This window comes from Liolophura sinensis, chromosome 12, assembly GCF_032854445.1.
Source record: "Liolophura sinensis isolate JHLJ2023 chromosome 12, CUHK_Ljap_v2, whole genome shotgun sequence".
Lineage (NCBI taxonomy): Eukaryota > Metazoa > Mollusca > Polyplacophora > Chitonida > Chitonidae > Liolophura > Liolophura sinensis.
In genome coordinates this window covers 733251-754718 of record NC_088306.1, presented here as the reverse complement: position 1 = coordinate 754718, position 21468 = coordinate 733251, and the positions used below count along the sequence as shown (strand labels likewise).

The 21468-nt window shown below is 39.4% G+C and overlaps 2 protein-coding genes across 2 annotated transcripts in view; one reads left to right on the top strand and one right to left on the bottom strand.

The window, feature by feature from the left end:
- Positions 1-248: 248 nt before the first annotated feature.
- LOC135479619 (uncharacterized) lies at positions 249-16291 on the bottom strand. Its single transcript, XM_064759509.1, has 13 exons — positions 16098-16291; positions 14873-14926; positions 13288-13394; positions 11896-12066; positions 11246-11357; positions 10550-10633; positions 10067-10104; positions 7958-7999; positions 7117-7303; positions 6184-6256; positions 2533-2581; positions 1419-1509; positions 249-883 (listed from the first exon to the last, which is right to left on the bottom strand). The coding sequence occupies exons 1-13, from the start codon at positions 16134-16136 to the stop codon at positions 713-715; spliced, it is 1218 nt and encodes a 405-aa protein (XP_064615579.1). The 5' UTR covers positions 16137-16291; the 3' UTR covers positions 249-712.
- A 1435-nt stretch (positions 16292-17726) lies between these two features.
- Positions 17727-21468, top strand: part of LOC135479616 (myosin-VIIa-like) — a 105992-nt gene continuing 102250 nt past the window's right edge. Inside the window, exon 1 of the mRNA XM_064759504.1 lies at positions 17727-17819. The gene's annotated coding sequence lies outside the window, so the exon portion shown is untranslated. The remainder of the gene's footprint in view (positions 17820-21468) is intronic.

Sequence of the window (21468 nt, the reverse complement as noted above, 5' to 3'; positions counted from 1 at the left end):
TTAAGCTGGCCTGAGAAAAAACAAACAAACAAAAAAAAAGATTTGCTAATGTTAAAGACCTATCCTTCTCACAAAGCCTTTGTGTTTTGATGATGCAAAATGATTATTTATAGCTGTTATAAATGGAGGTATGGCAATTGGTGGTCCAAAAAAACGTCTAAACTTTCTTAAGACAGTCTAAAAATACCTTATACTCTACCTCTAGCTTACATTATCAGTCGTCACTGCTAAAAATGAATTTTTTTTAAACAAAAGAGACTGAAATAAGATGACACATAAAATATATAGGCAATGTTCCAGTATGGACTGATCAGCCTGAGTGTGACTGGATAAAGTTCTGTAATGGGAAAATTGATGGAACAGCATGAGGTAGATGTAGTTGATCCATAAAAATTTTAAAGTCTAATTTTGTAAGCTTAGATAAATTGAAGCTATACAAAAAAAAAAGCCAAAAAAACCATTTGTTTCACAAATTGTGTTATTTGACACAATTTGACATCTGAGTGCTACAAGTATGACATTATACATGAATAACTAAAACAAAGTTTTCGCCAGCGAAAAATTTTTATACTTTTACACGCATGAACTATGACCTGCATGGTTCTTCAAGTTTGTCGGATGATGGTTGATGTCAGTCGCATAACCAGGGGCCATGACCTTTTCGGGTCCCCACCATTAACTTAGCAGCTACTGTCCATCCTTCACACAGAGCTCAAAGTCTGTCATGATGGAAGTGAATGTTGTTAGCATTAGAAGGAGCAATAACTCTCACAATCTTTTCGGGTCTCTCCGAAAGACTGAGTAGGTACTGCGTCAAATCCACGCTCATCTGCTGAAGCTGTCCATAATGGCGGATTTTCTGATCATTTTCGAGTTTCTTCCCCTGTGAGAAAATAATTAAAGTAGGGCGTTGTAATAGAGTGTTACTTAATGCCATACTGAACAATTTGCCTAGGTAAAACCACCCATCTTTTCCAAGATACTGACAAACTTTCCCACAAGGCTTACAGATATGTAAACCACAATGGAGGGAGACAAGTCGTCTTCAACGAATGGTTATACACTGTGCAGACGACCACACAAGCTTTGTCGACCATTTTGCTGTCGACAGTGAGAGTTGGGGAATCTACAGCTTCTCTTTCCATGGCCAGGTTTGAAAAGAAAATTTTTACAGAACAATTCTCAAATTAGTTTCAACATTTAATACAGTAACACCAAATAATATGCGCATTGTGATCAGGAAATAATGCCATTCTGCAAGCAGTCCCATATCATTCCACAAGCTCACCACACGCAGGCTAGAGGCTCACTACTGTGGTGGCCGCTGAGGAGGTTTTGTCTTGTTGGCACCGCATTAAACGGATTACGCACACTGGCTCCATTGGGTAACTGTTGCAAGGGAAGTAACTCTCACAAACCTGCAGACTGCTCTGTTTCTGCTCTATGTACTGTTGGATTATCTCCTCTTGCTCTTCAGTCTTCAGTTTTAGCCTGTGTAGCATTTGGGCTCTGAAACACGTATTTAATCATAAGATAATCTGACTGCAAATTAAATTTTGCCTTGGCAGATTTTTTAAATATATATCTTTACACATACAAATTCATTCAGTTTAAAATATACGAAGTATCTTTATTTATCTCATTATTCTTTTATGATATAACTATCTAGCAGAGTATTTCACCTAAAGTCTGGCCTGTAAAAAAAACACTGTGAAAAGCACTAAAAGCACATTAAGCACATAACGCACATAAAGCCTTTGTAAATTGATACATATTGATGCTGTTACTTACATTTTTCTGATGGGAAATGAATCAACCTTTACAAGTGCATGAATCGGTCAGATTTAAGCAAAATTTGAAAAATGCTAAATCTTACTTGAAACATGGTAAAGATATGTAAATGTAAAGATATTCCAGCAAAATATTTTTCTGTACAGTAGGTGCAAGCATTGAAAAAAGCAAATTCTCTTCAAAAAATTAAAGCCATATTCCTAATGTAGGTAAATGAAAAAAAAATTGGATTCATGATTTTGTTGAAGAGAGGGGAGGATGTTATAGAAAAAACTGTCTAAACACTCGAAATAGGCATCACTAAGTAAACCACTTTTTACCCAAGTTTATCCAATTCCCATCACGACACTGAATGTTGGAATAACTCTTTTTACCCATGAGTGAAAGATTACTGAAATAATGTTCCTAAAAATTCCTTCCTTCTGCTATATATCAGGAAAAAAATGTGATTTGATGTCAGAGTTCCTAGATACCGTCAGTACTAAATAGAGCACTGATAAACCCTGCTAAAATGGTGAACTATGGTCGCTGTCTCAGCCTCCATGTTTTGCATTTTGCTGAATAGCGTTTTACCATCGAGAATCAGGGTCACTCTCACAAAACTTTGTAAATCAATTTTTGTAACTTTTCTCGTAAATAATGTCACCCTATGGCGTTATAACTCACACAAGTTTTTTTTACGGAAAACATGACTTACGGAGTGTTGTGAAAGTGGCCCCAGACTTACAGCTCTACACTTACTTCTCCATCTTGTGGATATGTTCCAATGCTTCTACTTCCATCTTCTGTTCTATTTCAACAACAAAATACACAATAGTATTTACTTATTTATTTGACTGATATTTAATGCTGCACTCAAGAATTGGCAGCCATATGATGGATGGCAGAAATTGTAGTGCCCAAAGTCCAGACATAAAGCTGCCTCTGAACTAGCAGTGCCCAAAGTCCAGACGTAAAGCTGCCTATGAACTAGCAGTGCCCAAAGTCCAGACATAAAGCTGCCTCTGAACTAGCAGTGCCCAAAGTCCAGATGTAAAGCTGCCTCTGAACTAGCAGTGCCCAAAGTCCAGACGTAAAGCTGCCTCTGAACTAGCAGTACCCAAAGTCCAGACATAAAGCTGCCTATGAACTAGCAGTGCCAAAAGTCCAGACATAAAGCTGCCTCTGAACTAGCAGTGCCCAAAGTCCAGATGTAAAGCTGCCTCTGAACTAGCAGTGCCCAAAGTCCAGACGTAAAGCTGCCTCTCAACTAGCAGTGCCCAAAGTCCAGATGTAAAGCTGCCTATGAACTAGCAGTGCCCAAAGTCCAGACATAAAGCTGCCTATAAACTAGCAATGCCCAAAGTCCAGATGTAAAGCTGCCTCTGAACTAGCAGTGCCCAAAGTCCAGACGTAAAGCTGCCTCTGAACTAGCAGGGCCCAAAGTCCAGACGTAAAGCTGCCTCTGAACTAGCAGTGCCCAAAGTCCAGACGTAAAGCTGCCTCTGAACTAGCAGTGCCCAAAGTCCAGACATAAAGCTGCCTCTGAACTAGCAGTGCCCAAAGTCCAGACGTAAAGCTGCCTATGAACTAGCAGTGCCCAAAGTCCAGACATAAAGCTGCCTCTGAACTAGCAGTGCCCAAAGTCCAGATGTAAAGCTGCCTCTGAACTAGCAGTGCCCAAAGTCCAGACGTAAAGCTGCCTCTGAACTAGCAGTACCCAAAGTCCAGACATAAAGCTGCCTATGAACTAGCAGTGCCAAAAGTCCAGACATAAAGCTGCCTCTGAACTAGCAGTGCCCAAAGTCCAGATGTAAAGCTGCCTCTGAACTAGCAGTGCCCAAAGTCCAGACGTAAAGCTGCCTCTCAACTAGCAGTGCCCAAAGTCCAGATGTAAAGCTGCCTATGAACTAGCAGTGCCCAAAGTCCCGACATAAAGCTGCCTATAAACTAGCAATGCCCAAAGTCCAGATGTAAAGCTGCCTCTGAACTAGCAGTGCCCAAAGTCCAGACGTAAAGCTGCCTCTGAACTAGCAGGGCCCAAAGTCCAGACGTAAAGCTGCCTCTGAACTAGCAGTGCCCAAAGTCCAGACGTAAAGCTGCCTCTGAACTAGCAGTGCCCAAAGTCCAGACATAAAGCTGCCTCTGAACTAGCAGTGCCCAAAGTCCAGACGTAAAGCTGCCTCTCAACTAGCAGTGCCCAAAGTCCAGACGTAAAGCTGCCTCTGAACTAGCAGTGCCCAAAGTCCAGATGTAAAGCTGCCTATGAACTAGCAGTGCCCAAAGTCCAGACGTAAAGCTGCCTCTCAACTAGCAGTGCCCAAAGTCCAGACGTAAAGCTGCCTCTCAACTAGCAGTGCCCAAAGTCCAGATGTAAAGCTGCCTCTCAACTAGCAGTGCCCAAAGTCCAGATGTAAAGCTGCCTCTGAACTAGCAGTGCCCAAAGTCCAGATGTAAAGCTGCCTATGAACTAGCAGTGCCCAAAGTCCAGACATAAAGCTGCCTCTGAACTAGCAGTGCCCAAAGTCCAGATGTAAAGCTGCCTCTGAGCTGGCAGTGCCCAAAGTCCAGGCATAAGCTGCCTCTGAACTAGCAGTGCCCAAAGTCCAGACGTAAAGCTGCCTCTGAACTAGCAGTGCCCAAAGTCCAGACGTAAAGCTGCCTCTGAACTAGCAGTGCCCAAAGTCCAGACGTAAAGCTGCCTCTGAACTAGCAGTGCCCAAAGTCCAGACTTAAAGCTGCCTATGAACTAGCAGTGCCCAAAGTCCAGATGTAAAGCTGCCTATGAACTAGCAGTGCCCAAAGTCCAGACGTAAAGCTGCCTATGAACTAGCAGTGCCCAAAGTCCAGACGTAAAGCTGCCTCTGAACTAGCAGGGCCCAAAGTCCAGACATAAAGCTGCCTCTGAACTAGCAGCGCCCAAAGTCCAGACGTAAAGCTGCCTCTGAACTAGCAGTGCCCAAAGTCCAGATGTAAAGCTGCCTCTGAACTAGCAGGGCCCAAAGTCCAGATGTAAAGCTGCCTCTGAACTAGCAGTGCCCAAAGTCCAGACGTAAAGCTGCCTCTGAACTAGCAGGGCCCAAAGTCCAGACGTAAAGCTGCCTCTGAACTAGCAGTGCCCAAAGTCCAGATGAAAAGCTGCCTATGAACTAGCAGTGCCCAAAGTCCAGATGTAAAGCTGCCTCTGAACTAGCAGGGCCCAAAGTCCAGATGTAAAGCTGCCTATGAACTAGCAGTGCCCAAAGTCCAGACGTAAAGCTGCCTCTCAACTAGCAGGGCCCAAAGTCCAGATGTAAAGCTGCCTCTGAACTAGCAGTGCCCAAAGTCCAGACATAAAGCTGCCTCTGAACTAGCAGTGCCCAAAGTCCAGATGTAAAGCTGCCTATGAACTAGCAGTGCCCAAAGTCCAGACATAAAGCTGCCTATGAACTAGCAGTGCCCAAAGTCCAGATGTAAAGCTGCCTATGAACTAGCAGTGCCCAAAGTCCAGACGTAAAGCTGCCTCTGAACTAGCAGTACCCAAAGTCCAGATGTAAAGCTGCCTATGAACTAGCAGTGCCCAAAGTCCAGACGTAAAGCTGCGTCTGAACTAGCAGTGCCCAAAGTCCAGACTTAAACCTGTGTCTGAACTAGCAAGACGTGAATTTTAACACAAAACCTTTATATTGTGCAAGACCCTCACATTCACAGCGAACCATGGGTTGTCCATTCCACAATACCATTTCTGACTTAAGTCAAGATAAATTGAAATTCTGATGACCTCATCAATACCACCTCAAGAAAGAGGTGTCAAACTTTTATTTTCCAGCATCAAAATCTAAGCATTGGGACGAAATGCCTGTGCAGAATCGACGGCTGAGCCTGCAAGCCCTTCACTACAATATACCAGACAATTCTCTGAACACTACAGTCAAGTCAACAATCATGAGGTAAGAACTTTACATTTGGGGACATTTGGGGACTCTCACATTTTGTGAATCTGTTTCAAACGTTTTCATGAAGAAAGGGTCTATCAGAAGCTACTGAGACAGAAAGGTCAATAACAAGTTATCAGGGTAGAAAAGTCTACCACAAGTTATGATGGAGGAAAAGCCTATCAGCTATCAGGACAAAAAGTGCTTACCAGGGTATAAGTTATAAGGGTAGAAAATCTTATCACAAGTTATCGGGCCTATAAGAAGTTATCACAGAGGAAAAAGGCTACAGCAAGTTATCAGGGTAGAAAAAACCTGTCAAGGACAGAGAAAACCTATCTCAAGTTATTCCAGGAGCAAAGCTTATTTCAAGTCATTCCAGGAACAAAACTTATCTCAAATTATCACAGCAGAAAAGCCCATCTCAAGTTATTCCAGCAGCAAAGCCTATCTCAAGATATCCCAGCAGAAAAGCCTATTACAAATTATCAGGACCCACCTGTCTCTATCCGCTCCATTTCTCGTTCCAGCTGAAAATCTGTTAAACTCTGTTCCTGTTGCTCTTTTTCAAACTGAAAACAGAAAATAGCACAGTGGGACTAAGGTTTAAATTAATACAGTTTTTCCTTTCATCATTTTTGACATTAATACTGAGTTGGCCCTGTCATTCATATTAATTTTGATTTGGCCCCCTCACAATAATACTGAGTTGGCCCCCTCACTCACATTAATTTTGAGTTGGCCCCCTCACTCACATTAATTCTGAGTTGGCCCACTCACTCACATTAATTTTGAGTTGCTCTCTCCATGGCATTACTTTTGAGCTGCCCTCTCACTCACATTAATCTTGAGTTTGGACCTCTCTGCCATTCACATTAATTTTGACTTTGGCCCCTTCTACCATTCAAATTGATTATGAGTTTGACCCCTTCTGCTACTCACATTAAGTTTGAGTTTGGCCCCTTCTGCTACTCACATTTATTCTGAACTTGGCCCCTTCTGCTACTCACATTAAGTTTGAGTTCGGCCCCTTCTGCTACTCACATTAATTCTGAACTTGGCCCCTTCTACCATTCAAATTGATTATGAGTTTGACCCCTTCTGTTACTCACATTAATTTTGAGCTTGGCCCCTTCTGCTACTCACATTAATTTTGACTCTACCACTCAAATTGATTATGAGTTTGACCCCTTCTGCTACTCACATTAATTCTGAACTTGGCCCCTTCTGCTACTCACATTAATTTTGAGTTTGGCCCTTTCTGTTACTCACATTAATTTTGACCTTGGCCCTTTCTGTTACTCACATTAATTTTGACTCTACCACTCAAATTGATTATGAGTTTGACCCTTTCTGCTACTCACATTAATTCTGAACTTGGCCCCTTCTGCTACTCACATTAAGTTTGAGTTTGGCCCTTTCTGTTACTCACATTAATTTTGAGTTTGGCTCTCTCTGCCACTGCCCGATTGTGCATCCTCTGAAGTTTGTCATCCGCATGGTACCCACGATAGACCACCTTAGACACTTCATAGCCAATCACCTTGCAGCGTTCATGCAGTTGAGGGTAGCGTGCATTCTCGTTTAATTCTCCTGATCTCTCAATAAATTCCAAGTACCTGAAATCAGGTGCTCATTAGCAGTTTTAATCTTCTGCAATGAAACAATTACGCCCTGAACCTGCAGACCGTTGTGGGTTTCCCCCGGGCTCTTCTCACTTTCCTCCCACCATAATGCTGGCTGCCGTCGTATAAGTGGAATATTCTTGGGTACATCGTAGAACACCAATCAAATAAATAAATGAAATTTAAATCTCAGGATGAGTTTTGCCTATTCAAATCATTCAGTACTTCAACACACATCAAGAGTCTCTGCGGGTGCAACACAGTGCAATAAGCTGTATCAGTGTTTGAGGACTAAGGTGAGTTCACGCTGGTTTGTATGAGATAAAGCTGGGACTTTTGGGTATGGCATCACTGTATGTTGTATGTCACCTTCCTGGAAAAACGCATGCCTTGGAAGGGCAGAAAACAGTTAAATATCTCTTTCATGTCAGATTTGGTTACAGTTTATCATTTTCCACACATTAAATCCAAAATACATACTATGTCAGGTGGTAATGCTTCTTTCCTTCCTGGTACTTATACAGTCTTATCTCTTAGTGGAAGTTTCTTACTGCAATATTATCTGGAATTTAGACTTGAAAACATATCACAAATGTTCATTCATTATTTACAAAGTCCAGTTAGAATGTGTAAGGAGAGAAGACTTACGTGAGTTTAGACGCGTATGCCACAACATCAGCAGAAAGACAACTGAAAACAGCAAACACACAAAGGCAAGGTCACGAGACTGGTATTCATGGGAAAGAATACTCCAGACAGAAAACAGCCATCTGGATGTTGGCTAAGTGGGGATAACTCAGAGGTATAAGTCAATGGGCAGTACCACTGGGCTACATCACTGAGTTATCCTCCCTTAGACAACATCTGGGTAATGGTATGCCTACCTTGGTTATGGGCCCTAAATAGGTGGTGTTTCCCATTACTAGGGGGTTTAACAATACTTTAACCATGATTTCAGTCATGCAGGTGTATCTGTATCTTTGTAATGCAGGCCATTTACCAGCCTAACTTATACAGCGCTGCCTCACTGAAACCACACGTCAAAGACATCGCACCACTCTAACTGTAAGCTGTCACCTAGCAGACTCATCATAAATGAAAAACCCCAGCCAATCTTTTTAAATGTGGCCGGATTTGGGATTAAACCCAGCTCTAAACGACTAAATAATCTCAAGTGTGCTGTATCATAAGATCAGGGTGTGATTTATATCTGAGTGTGATTTATATCTGAGTGTGATTTATATCTGAGTGTGGTTTATATCAGGGTGTGATTTATATCTGAGTGTGATTTATATCTGAGTGTGGTTTATATCTGGGTGTGATTTATATCTGAGTGTGATTTATATCTGAGTGTGGTTTATATCTGAGTGTGGTTTATATCTGAGTGTGATTTATATCTGAGTGTGATTTATATCTGAGTGTGATTTATATCTGAGTGTGGTGTATATCAGGGTGTGATTTATATCTGAGTGTGATTTATATCTGAGTGTGGTTTATATCAGGGTGTGATTTATATCTGAGTGTGATTTATATCTGAGTGTGGTTTATATCAGGGTGTGATTTATATCTGAGTGTGATTTATATCTGGGTGTGATTTATATCTGAGTGTGATTTATATCTGAGTGTGATTTATATCCGAGTGTGGTGTATATCAGGGTGTGATTTATATCTGAGTGTGATTTATATCTGAGTGTGGTTTATATCAGGGTGTGATTTATATCTGAGTGTGATTTATATCTGAGTGTGGTTTATATCAGGGTGTGATTTATATCTGAGTGTGATTTATATCTGGGTGTGATTTATATCTGAGTGTGGTTTATATCTGAGTGTGATTAATATCTGGGTGTGATTTATATCTGAGTGTGATTTATATCTGAGTGTGATTTATATCTGAGTGTGGTTTATATCTGAGTGTGATTTATATCTGAGTGTGATTTATATCTGAGTGTGATTTATATCTGAGTGTGGTTTATATCAGGGTGTGATTTATATCTGAGTGTGATTTATATCTGAGTGTGGTTTATATCTGGGTGTGATTTATATCTGAGTGTGATTTATATCTGAGTGTGGTTTATATCTGAGTGTGGTTTATATCTGAGTGTGATTTATATCTGAGTGTGATTTATATCTGAGTGTGATTTATATCTGAGTGTGGTGTATATCAGGGTGTGATTTATATCTGAGTGTGATTTATATCTGAGTGTGGTTTATATCAGGGTGTGATTTATATCTGAGTGTGATTTATATCTGAGTGTGGTTTATATCAGGGTGTGATTTATATCTGAGTGTGATTTATATCTGGGTGTGATTTATATCTGAGTGTGATTTATATCTGAGTGTGATTTATATCCGAGTGTGGTGTATATCAGGGTGTGATTTATATCTGAGTGTGATTTATATCTGAGTGTGGTTTATATCAGGGTGTGATTTATATCTGAGTGTGATTTATATCTGAGTGTGGTTTATATCAGGGTGTGATTTATATCTGAGTGTGATTTATATCTGGGTGTGATTTATATCTGAGTGTGGTTTATATCTGAGTGTGATTAATATCTGGGTGTGATTTATATCCAATGGGAACATGCACGCATTGCTAAAGCTGGTGTTGTGTGTGTATGTTGGGGAGGCGGGTAGGAATGATTCACTGACAAAAATGTATTAACAGGGTTTGCTAGAGAACAAAAAATTCCATCCAGACTCCGGAATTACAGAATGTTGTAAGAGAACAGCCATAACTGGATTAAAAATGATACTTACTTGATGAAATCAGCAATTGGGTCTTGAGTGGAATTTAACTGAAAGAAGGAAAGGAAAAAACATTACAGACAGATATTTCTTCTCTTCATGAAAACATTATTCTTTCTCCAAAGCCCAAATTTTTCAAACCATGGTATTAAAATTTGACTAGGTGAAGGATTCTGTTCGTTTGATTAGAGTTAAACATCACTTTCAACATTATTTCAGTCATATCACGACGGTGTCTCCTTGTTGCATGCTGGACCCAAAGCTGACATATCTGTATTAAATGCTGCCTCACTGGAACACAACTTATGACTGCAGAGGCAGGCATTTTACAATACATTTCAAAAATATTTGACTTATTTGATGGAGAAAACAAGCACACCTGGCCTGGCACCTGACAAACCTCCTGACATAGATCACACTGCAGTCTGGTCTGACAGAGAAATGTATTCGGTCTCTGCAGCATCCCGCTCACGAACCTACAGGTGCATGTCTTACCATTTGTTCAATGTTCTTTAGTTCGTAGAAGATCATCAGTTTGACAGTGATAACAGCATCGTCGGCAGTCCTTACCTCCTCTACCTGTAACAGACATGAGGTGAGTTAACGAGATAAGTGAGGTACTAGCATATGATGAATATAGTTGTATGTACATAACAAAGTAGGACAAGATTGAATGATTGAATGATTACCGCAAAACAGGGATCAGATTAAGAGAACATATCAGAATTTCAGCTTCAGTGTAAAGTGAGACGCATATGCCTATCACTGATACACAATTCAGCGAATATTGCATGGCAGAATAAACTGACCTTCAGCCTACTCCGAATTTCATTGTTCATTATAATAAAACAGTTGACATAAATGAAACTAGAACACTGTAGTGTGAAGTTTGATTTTCTTGTTCATTTGTTTAACTCAAGGATTTTTCAGATGTTATAACAGGCAGTCTCTTTACGAGTGGAGGAGTGGTCGGGTTAACCTCTGACCTTTGGCAAGATATTTGGAAACACTGGTGTGAAATGTTCTGTGAATGCCGTGAATGTAAACACATGTTTCTTCCCAAGTACAAGGAGATAATCAATTTGACTTCAAACATATTCAAACTTTACTATCCAAAATCCTCTACACAAATATATATGTACACATATTTATGTGAAAATGTCAAGGAGAGAAATTATAAAATAACCTCACGTTGTAGTAGAACTGGTCAGGGATGACCCTGAGTTTGGTGAACTTGAGCTGACCTGGGATTTTCCTTGTCTTGCTCACCGGGTCTTTGCCGTGCCACTCAAACAGGTGAAGCCTAAAAGAACAAAGGACAAAACAAGGGAAAACAAGTTAACATATGACTGATCTGTGCAGATTTGAGTGTTGATCAATGCCGTATTCAATAGAGTCCAGGTCGTGAATGTCAAGTCTGTGATCTCGCCTTGTTCTCATCTGAGGCCAATTTTACACAAGTGATCTGTTATTTGTCATATAACAGTTATTTGTATGCTAATATATTAAATGTTAATTTATTTTTAGTACCGTGTAATGTAACGAGGTTTTTATATTAATTTTGCACAGATATTCATTTCTTTAATATAACTATGTGTTTAACTAGTGTGGTAGACATACATATATGATACGGGCATTAACTAAAACAAGATTTTTGGCCCATCTATTGAAGACAGAAAAAATTTGTGATTAGTGAAAATTAGTTTGTCAAATCTGTGTGAGAACAATGCAAAAATTTATGTGATTCGAATATCTTGCGTTTTCAAGACCTTTTGAGTTGAGAACTCAAAAGTCGCAGTTAGCAAAAACTGCGAATGGTTGCATCTGCCTTTCACACCCACCATTCACTGGCTTCTTGCATGAACAACATGGGGCCGTAGTGAATGTGTCGCTGAACATTGCAGTCCTCTTCAATCCTGTACGAAACAAGCACTTCGTTCGCATCCAGTGAAATTCCGTCTGAGATTGATACATTCTCATGAACAAGAGGATTTTTGTAAACCACAGCTGGTCTGAAAAGATAGATACAACAATAGATACAATTGTGGATTGACTGATGACTATTAAACACAATTTATTTAAAGTTTATCTAAACAAAACTGAAACACATTTCAGTACAGGTAAGAAACAAATGTACTATATTACTACATACATCAACACTTTCATTAGTACATAAGCCACAGACTACATTTTCAAATGTGTGACTTCTGTTGCTTACACGGTATTTGGATGCATACACAGGTAACAGCAATTCTTAATACTACAGGTAGTGCTGTCTTTCGTTACCACTGGTTCTCATACTTACACATACAGGTGTGTTTGTACACAACTGTCCCAAATGTATTAGGTATATAATTGCTTTCTGGGGCATAATTAGCACAGGTGTTTGTCATCTGTTTGTGCCTATCAAGCACTACATTTGTAATGCTCAAGCTATTAATAAAACATAACCAAAAACAAACCATCTTATTCAGTAAACATTCAGAGCTCTTACAACAAAGTACATCTCAAATTACCCAGCATTCTGGGCCACTTTGTTCAAAAGTGCACTAAAAGTTAAACCAGGTTTAATTCTTACAAGCAGTCTTATCATAATACAAAGTAAGTGACACTTACAAGTTAATACTGGGATTACGTTCTCATACACTTTTGAGCAAGCAGCCCCAGAAGATGACGTGATTGTGGAAATGTTAAAAAATTTCGAACACCATATATTTTGCTATTCAACATGCTGATGTAAAGGTACACAAATTCTGAATGTTTCTTTCTGGTGAGACCTGCAGGTGAGATTGTTCACACACACCGAGCCAATCAAAATTACGGAACATCACGTATAATTGTTTGTGCTGTTGTTGTATTAAAGACTTTATACTGTAAATCTTCTACCTTGTCAACCTCTAAAGCATTTTCTTTAGTGGAATTCATGCGTACAATGGTTACGACAATGATGCCAAAAATGATTTCTTTCTGTCACTAAAGATGTAAGGTTCATAAAACTGTGCAAATTATTGTTGTACATCCGCTAGTTCTTTGCAAATGTTTCAAAAAAGGGCTTCTTGGTCGCACAGGGGGTTGAAAATGTTGAGGAATTAGAGTCATCACAGTTCCCGTTACAGAAATTTCCGCTGTGACGGGTCACATGAGACGGTACAAGGTGCTTCAGGACTAGCACGACTTCTGCTGTCCGAAAATTCCCCAAAGAGTGACAGCTTTATGAGAGATGACGTACGTACCCAGGCAGGTGCTCTTTAAGGCCATTTTTATTGGTGATAATGATGAACTCAGTCTGGTTTGCGCTGTAACGCGCAAGTCTCTTAAACGTCTCTCGGAACAGGAATATCTGAGTCAACATCAAACAAACACATTTCGGGGATATGAAATTTCTGGGAGGTTGGAACGAGTAGAGTTTACAGACAAATTTTTTTTTCTAATCTTTGTTTATCGCCACACTCAGGAATTTCATGGGTGGAGGAATACCTGAGTGATTGGCATGAACCACTGACCTTTGGCAAGTTACTGATGAACTTTCCCACGCGTGACTCGGAGATATGCATACTATAATGGTGGAAGTCCAGCTGTCAGAAATGAATGGAATGAATGATTATGGCTTAACGCCACATCGGCAATATTTCAGCCATATTGTGGCGAGCAATGAATGGGCAATGGCTTCTTGTCACCAAGGCCTCATGTCACATTGCATGAGGGTCAGGGAATAATGGGCAACCACATTCTCAGCCAATGGCTGGGAAGAAGCTGCAACTCTTGGTGTGTGTCCTGGCCAATGAAAGACAAGCATTATAGTCGCTTGGTCACAAGCTGTTCCTCACAGGGAAGACTGTATACAACCAAATCTATGGATAAGTCTCCCCTCCCACACTCTAACCCTCACAATATATTACAAAGGTTGCCTCAAACTTATATGTGTATATTTTTTATACTGACAGCATGCTTCCATTTATTTATTTATTTATTTGATTGGTGTTTTACGCCGTACTCAAGAATATTTCACCTATACGACGGCGACCAGCATTGTGGTGGGAGGAAACAGGGCAGAGCCCGGGGGAATCCCAAGACCATCCGCAGGCTGCTGACAGACCTTCCCACATACAACCGGAGAGAAAGTCAACATTTGTTTCATGCTATTAAACACACTGACAAATTAACACTCACACCTTGGGACCTATAAATTCTAGAGGCCCTAATCTAGTTAGTGCAAGAGTAACAACTATTATTTATTTATTTATTTCATTGGTGTTTTAAGCCGTACTCAAGAATATTTCACTTATACCACGGCAGCCAGCATTATGGTGGGTGGAAACCGGGCAGAGCCCCGGGGAAACACACGGCCATCTGCAGGTTACTGCCAGACCTTTCCACGTATGGCCAGAGAGGAAGCCAACATGAGCTGGACTTGACCTCGCAGCGTCCGCATTGGTGAAACACTCCTGGGTCATTACGCTGCGCTAGCGCACCAACCAAATGATTCCACGGAAACTCCAGCTAACAACTAAAAAAGAAACAAAATCGGGTCAGGACTGTCATGGCCATAAACCTAAAATAGCATAAAATGAAATTAGGTACTGTAATAGAACTTCAACCTTTTCGCATGTCAGCAAGGTGTTTATTCAAGCATATTGTGAAGGCATTATTTTGTGTGGGCTGATAAAATTATACCTTTGTTGAAGCCCTGGAACTGGTCAAACCAAACCATGCAGTTTTGTTTCCAAAATCATATTAACAATATGCATAAACTACACTGAAAGTCGCTCTTTTACATGCGAAATGGTTGAGGGATTATTGTAGCAATACCATACCTACCCTTTTCGGTCCTTCCTCCACCCTTGCACGACCTTGGATGTCGTAGATGAGAGCCTAAAAGGAATAAAAAATATAAGTGGAATTATTCGTCCATTCCAAATTCCATTTTACTCATTGTCCACTGACAGAGACACCATTTAAAATCCAGGTGAGCGTGACAAACAGCATAATTCCTGACCGACAGACCATGGTTATGAGTCTGCTAAGGTAAGAGTTTGAGGCAGACATTCTCACAACATTATCACAAATAATAATATTATAATAACAATGTTATATGATATATTTCAGCAGACATTGTACTCTAACAGGCTGAGTAAGCACTATGCCTCAAAGGCTCCCCCCTTTGGATCGTCCAACAATGGTTTGAATGTACTACTAAGCAGCTTGAGAAATATTTGGATACATCATAATCATGGCTGCTTCACCTCTCATCTGAGATCGTTGAAGTATTGAGATCAGATTGTAGCATGAGAGAACAGTATACGTATACTTTTAGCTGGTCAACTCCAGATCCTAACATCCTGATGGAATGTCACTTCCCAAGTGGAAAGCCTCTAGGCTATCTAGTTTAACCCTGTTTTCCAGATCTGAGATGATTTAATCATGTCTTTGCAAAACCCCTAGGAATTTTGGAGAAACTGGTTAGTTCATGTATTATAATTTTGCACCAAATGATATACAGCTAATTACTAACTATGGAGTTTGACTCTAGGTGGGTAAGATTCATGTGTTCACATGACTCACTTACTGAACGACACAGTAAATGGTGGACATTGTCAAAACACCAGAGATACATGTACCTACCTGGAGGTCTTCCTCCGAGAAACATTGATCAGCTGGAATACCATGGCAAAGTTGTGTGTGGTGGGAGAAATTAAGGGAAGATGTTATAACTGGGATTTGACTAGCCTAATGAATTAAAAACGGGATTCATTGGGTTAGGATGTGACCAGCTAGAGGTATGTGTACAGTGTTTGTTCGCATTGCAATCCATTACTCGTAACTCTTCTCAACCTACTGTTACGTGAGGTCGGACTAGTCCAACAAAACATAGGTCCTGATAAATGTCCATAAAGAATTGGAAAGTTTAGGTGACATTCCTGATTTTCTTAAGGAGAGGTATGCAGGAATCCATAATCATCTTTTCATCGTCTGCATTTATACAAATTTCTGAATATCGAGCTTTTTTCCATCGCGAAAACTGAGCATCAGGCAGTCATAATACCTGCTCTCCAACGTCCAGCGTCTTCCAACCGATTGTCATCCTTGCCTCTTGCTAAAATGTTGAAGGAAGGCGTGTGTCCTGTCAAACCGAACACAGCTTAACTGTCTGATGTACTGTCTGATGACCACAAGGGAGCAATTGTTGTGAAATCTTGGCTATTTCCAATCAACTTGGAGCATGTTCGCATTGTTGTGGTGTCTATTTTTAGCCGCCATAGACACGACAAGTGACTGGGTAATCTCATAATGCAGACAGAGGGGTGGCGGATTGTGAACACTCATAACATTCGAGACAGCTGAAAATTAGGATATTGGTGAAGTTAAATAATATTTATATTAACAATGTTAACATTCTAACAGTACATTACAGACTCCAGTATTTTATGTCTTTAAATCAAGTGATGAATATTGATTAAAGCAAGAGGGTAGAGTATCCTACATCTATGATTATAGTCGAACTAAATGTAAACGTTTTTTTTTTCCTGTTCCTTTATAAGAAGATGCTGAGAAGTTTGTCTTAAATTTATTCAGCATAAACAAAGCAGGACTATCAAACGACACATATACACACTTATCACACAACAATAGGGCCTACAATTACTGAACACAGTATATATTTGCAATGAATGGCAGTAAAAATACAGCCTTGCAACAAAAATCATTGCTGAATTTATACTGCTGAGAGATTGCCTCTTGTAAAAATACAGTCTTTATACACATCTTTTACGCCAATATATGGGTCATTTTATGCCAAAGCTCTGTGCATTTGTCTTCATTAAGAATATTATGGTTTTAATCTGCTTGTAAAATCCCATTACTGCTTAATGACTAACTTAATGACTAACTTCATCTGATTACTGTTACTAATTGATAACTGTATACAGGCTTATTGTATTTGTATGGAAAATGACATATTGTGGATACAGAGTAATCGTTCTTCCGGTCATTAGCTTGAGAACTGGAAATTCTTTTGCTACAGGAAACTGTACCTGAAAAAGGACAATATAATAGCCTGATAGCTTTACACTTCTCCAGCTTCTCGAAAGTGTCAGTACCATTGGTACAAGTGATGACAAGTCAACATGACTAAGTTTATCCTAATCTAACACGATCCCATAAGGCTGTCTCAATTATATAAAAAACATACATTAACCAGTACTCGACATGAAAGGAATGTCACTTTTCCCATTTGATTCATATAATATATGAGAACACCTGCTTTAATTGTTCCAACAAGTTAATTAATTTATTGCATTTGATTATAATCTTGACTGATTTATGAAGGCTAATTTTTAGGGTGATCGAGTGAGTGCTTGGGGTTTAACGGCGTACCTAATTTTTAGACAAAAATGAAGAACCATTTTAACAGAATTATAATCACCCCTCATCAGTGCTATTACGTACTAATGTTTACGTGCTAATGATACAAATCTTAAAAAAGAAACTGAGAATCGTCTAGGTGTGCTCTAAACGCCACAAGAAACAAAATGTCAAATCTAAAAGACCCATCGTTTTTTCATAATCAGAATAACACCCCCTAGACAAGTAAAAGTGGCACATCCCAAAGTTGACGCCCACTCCGAGAACAGAAGTGGATGACGTCACCAAAATCTGTGTATCTTTCATGGTCGGATACTCGTTCTTGTGACTTCTGAATTCTTCTAAAAACTTCAAGTAGTTTTGTTTATCTATGAATGAAGGAGTCCTCAAATTAACCCTACAGGTAAGCAGGCTTTTATTGTTAAGACATTTCTTCTCGATCCACCTCAGAATTTTATTCCTACGCTGTGCACGGTGTCTTTTACCGGGCCGACCCGACCTGAAGAAAACCGGCAACTTTTTGGCAGTGAACTGAAGTCGGCTGAAAAATGGGTGTGCCCATCGAATCGTCCTCTCCAAACTTGACAGCAACTTCGTCTTCAGGGGCGAAACATTTTGTAACAGTAGCAGTTAACCTCTTACTCATATAGCAGAGCTCAGCTTGTAACGTGCAACCACAGGCCTTGATTATCGATCAAGCTGAGGTCACCGGCTCCACAGGGTTTAGTTTTTGTTGTGCGTATTTTTTTTTCGATGATTCTGAGTGAAGTTGACTCACTTTAAAAGACCCGTCCGCCATTTTAGATTTTAGGCCAATGAGATTGATGATCATCGTGAAATATGTAGGCTTGTTCTGTCAGCGATCATTGAATGAACTGTGTTCACAAAGAAGTAATGAATGAAGTCATCTTCGGAATGCTACATTACAAATGCAATATCATATCATCTATCAGACAGTGCATCCGTTTGTCACCTTGGGGCGAAGTTTCATAATTACCACGATTGCAGGCCGGAATAAAAATCGATTTTACTTTTCATGAACCTTGATGAGTTAATAGCAGTTATTGATTTAGCTGTTTAGATCTACAGTAATTCACAGTACTCGACTTTATCTGAAAACACACCTTGTGATTGTCAGGCAGTTATAATGGTAATCAGTGTTAGATTTATGGGCCCATAGCCTGCCAAGATCAGGCTGGCACATAGAGTAGTCTTTCAGTTAAGGTAGGTGCATTTATAGAAAGTATAATTTAATTGGTATTCACAGAAGACCAGAGAAACAATGGCATTTAAATCATTGTCTTATATTTATTTATTTGTTTGTTTATTTATTTATTTATGCTAAAGCCATATGGATTAAGAAAGCTAGACTTGCTGGCAATGTCTCAGCACCGCGAAAATGTACTACAATCACGTCTAGTGTTTTTAGATTGTTGATTCAATGATTCACAATAAATTATATGACGCCATTGTTTTGGGCATTGTTGTTGGGAGATTTCAGTGAGGCCTGAATGTTAACAATTGATTGTTAAAACTGGACAAGGTGTGGCTATCACTGCAGTCTACAAAATTCCTTAACCAATAAAATTACCTGTCCTGATCCCACTTCTGTTCATACAGTGCTGACTCATGACAGGAGATAAGCCCTGGACAGAGAAGTTAGGAAGTTGTAGGTTCTCTTGCTGTCACAGCTTGTGTGGGCCTTCGTGACAGTAAAAAGCATTTGCACATGGCAGTACAGTCTAACATTCCTTGAAGACCAAGCATGCCCATCAGTGTGGTGTACACATCTGTACCAGACTGTATGTTACATGTGGGAAAGTTCTTCATTAACTTGCCAAAGGACCAGGGGCTTTATATGCCAGTACTCTGGTTTTCTTCACCCATCAAACTGTCCACCAAGTAAAAACAATTCAGTTCTTGGGTAGGGTGTAAAATAACAATCAACGAAATAAAAAGTAAATGTCAGTAGATTATTCAACTAACACTTACTGATCAGATGCAGTGATTCCTGTTCTTTGCCACTGATACCTGACATATGAAATGTTTTCTCCGCTGAAAACTGGGAAATGATATCTAAATAAAATAAAATTGAGAGTTACTGTCCATCTAAGGGGAGAGCCATGATAATAGGCAGAGTAGTGTAGAATACCATGAAATCCTAGCAGGCCATCTGTTTAGGTGATAGCTGATTTCTGCAGTATAGCACCTAAAATATGCAGATAAATATTACAGTCCATGTGTGTTGAACATTGGTCTGAACATAACATTACAAGCAATTCCTGACAAATTCCCACACAGTGCATGTACATGTAGGTTGTAGACTTTAATGATGTAATGCTTTAATTATAACCTAGCTCTTGTCATATCAGAAACTACACTATGCTGATTCAGAGTCAGAAGCTTGTTTATTATTAATGATAATTGAATTTGTATTAACTGATAAAAATGACAATTTATCTCTCTTACAACTGTAGCCTATATGGTTATATCAAATTATGTAATTGACAAGTTTAGTTCAGGATACATTGACTGTAAATCTTCAAGCTTTTCGCATGTTTGCAAGGTGTTTATTCAAGCATATTTTGAGGGCATTATTCTGTGTAGACTCATAAGATTATGCCTTTTGTGAAGCCCTGAAACTGGCCAATCCAACCAATGTAGTTTTGGCTCCAAAATCAGATAAACAATGAGCATAAATTGCACTGGAAGTTGCTCTTTCATATACGAAAATGTTGAAAAATTTGTGTACATCATATTTACAGATGGATAGATTCATGTACACATTACAGTGTAGAGAGGTACGTCATCGGTGAAAATAAACCCTCTGGAAAAAAAAAAGATTTATTTCACTGTTTATATACCTAATTAAAGAGGTTATACTGGAGATTTTTGGGGGAAAAATCAGCACTACTCCAGTAAAATGCTTGCTGTAAGTTAAGAATAGCGTGAATATTCACCTATCACAATATATATCGTCATTGTCTGTGCATGTGTTACTGTTCAAAGTTGGCCAGAAGCTCCGAAAATGTGAGCGAGTCGCAGTGCATGTATAACCTTTCCAAACTTTAAGAAGCATTTGAAAACTGTAACTGGCACATGTACAAGTCTGAAAATTTTATTGAAAGTTATTAACTTAAGCTATTTTTGGTAAATACAGAAAATTGGATTTGATTAGCAAATATGGATTTTCGGCCGAAAATCTCTGGCATAGCTGTTATCTAATTTTGTCTGGGACTTTTCAATTTCCTTTAAATCAGAGGCTATTGTGGCACTGTACGGGTATCGAGTATACATAGCTAAGATGACGCCATTTTTGAACAAAGTTAGAAGAGATCTACTTCTCTGAACTTCTTTCTTAAAGCTGCTGTTTATTTTCCTTTTTTATTTTCTCTACACATACATTTTGCAGTGCTAAATTAAAATATACATGTATGTGGAGAGAAGTTTGAAGAAAAATTCAAATAATTAATGTTTTATAATGTATTTTTTTATGTTTGCCTTAGGCTTGATGATCAGAAATATGCTGTCCAACAGGGTATTCAGTATGTATTACATAGGGTCAGGGGTTAATCCAGTGTCTGAAGGATTAACCTGGATTACAGTGTATGTGTTAATCTGGTGACCTGTTTGAAGATGAAATTGACGCCTAGGTGTGCAGAGGTCAGTGGTCATCTGTGACAAGTGGGTCAGTGGTTATAGGTACAGGCTGCCTGAGTCTGTCCTTTACGTGTTCTGTAATTCTTCCACCTTCCACCACCCCACATGATTTACAAGGTGTTTATTCAGTCTTATTGTTAAGGCATTATTCCGTGTTGACCGATGAAATTATACTTTTTGTGAAGCACTGAAATTGGCTAATCCAACCAATGTAGTTTTGCCTCCAAAATCAAATTAAAGATGTGCGTAAGTTGCACTGGAAGTTGATCGTTCATGTACGAAAATGTTGGAAATTAGGGTAAATGGATCAGGGCTGTAGCCTTTATACAAGTGTTATATAGATGTAGCCTTTACACAAGTGTCATATAGATGTAGGCTTTATACAAGTGTTA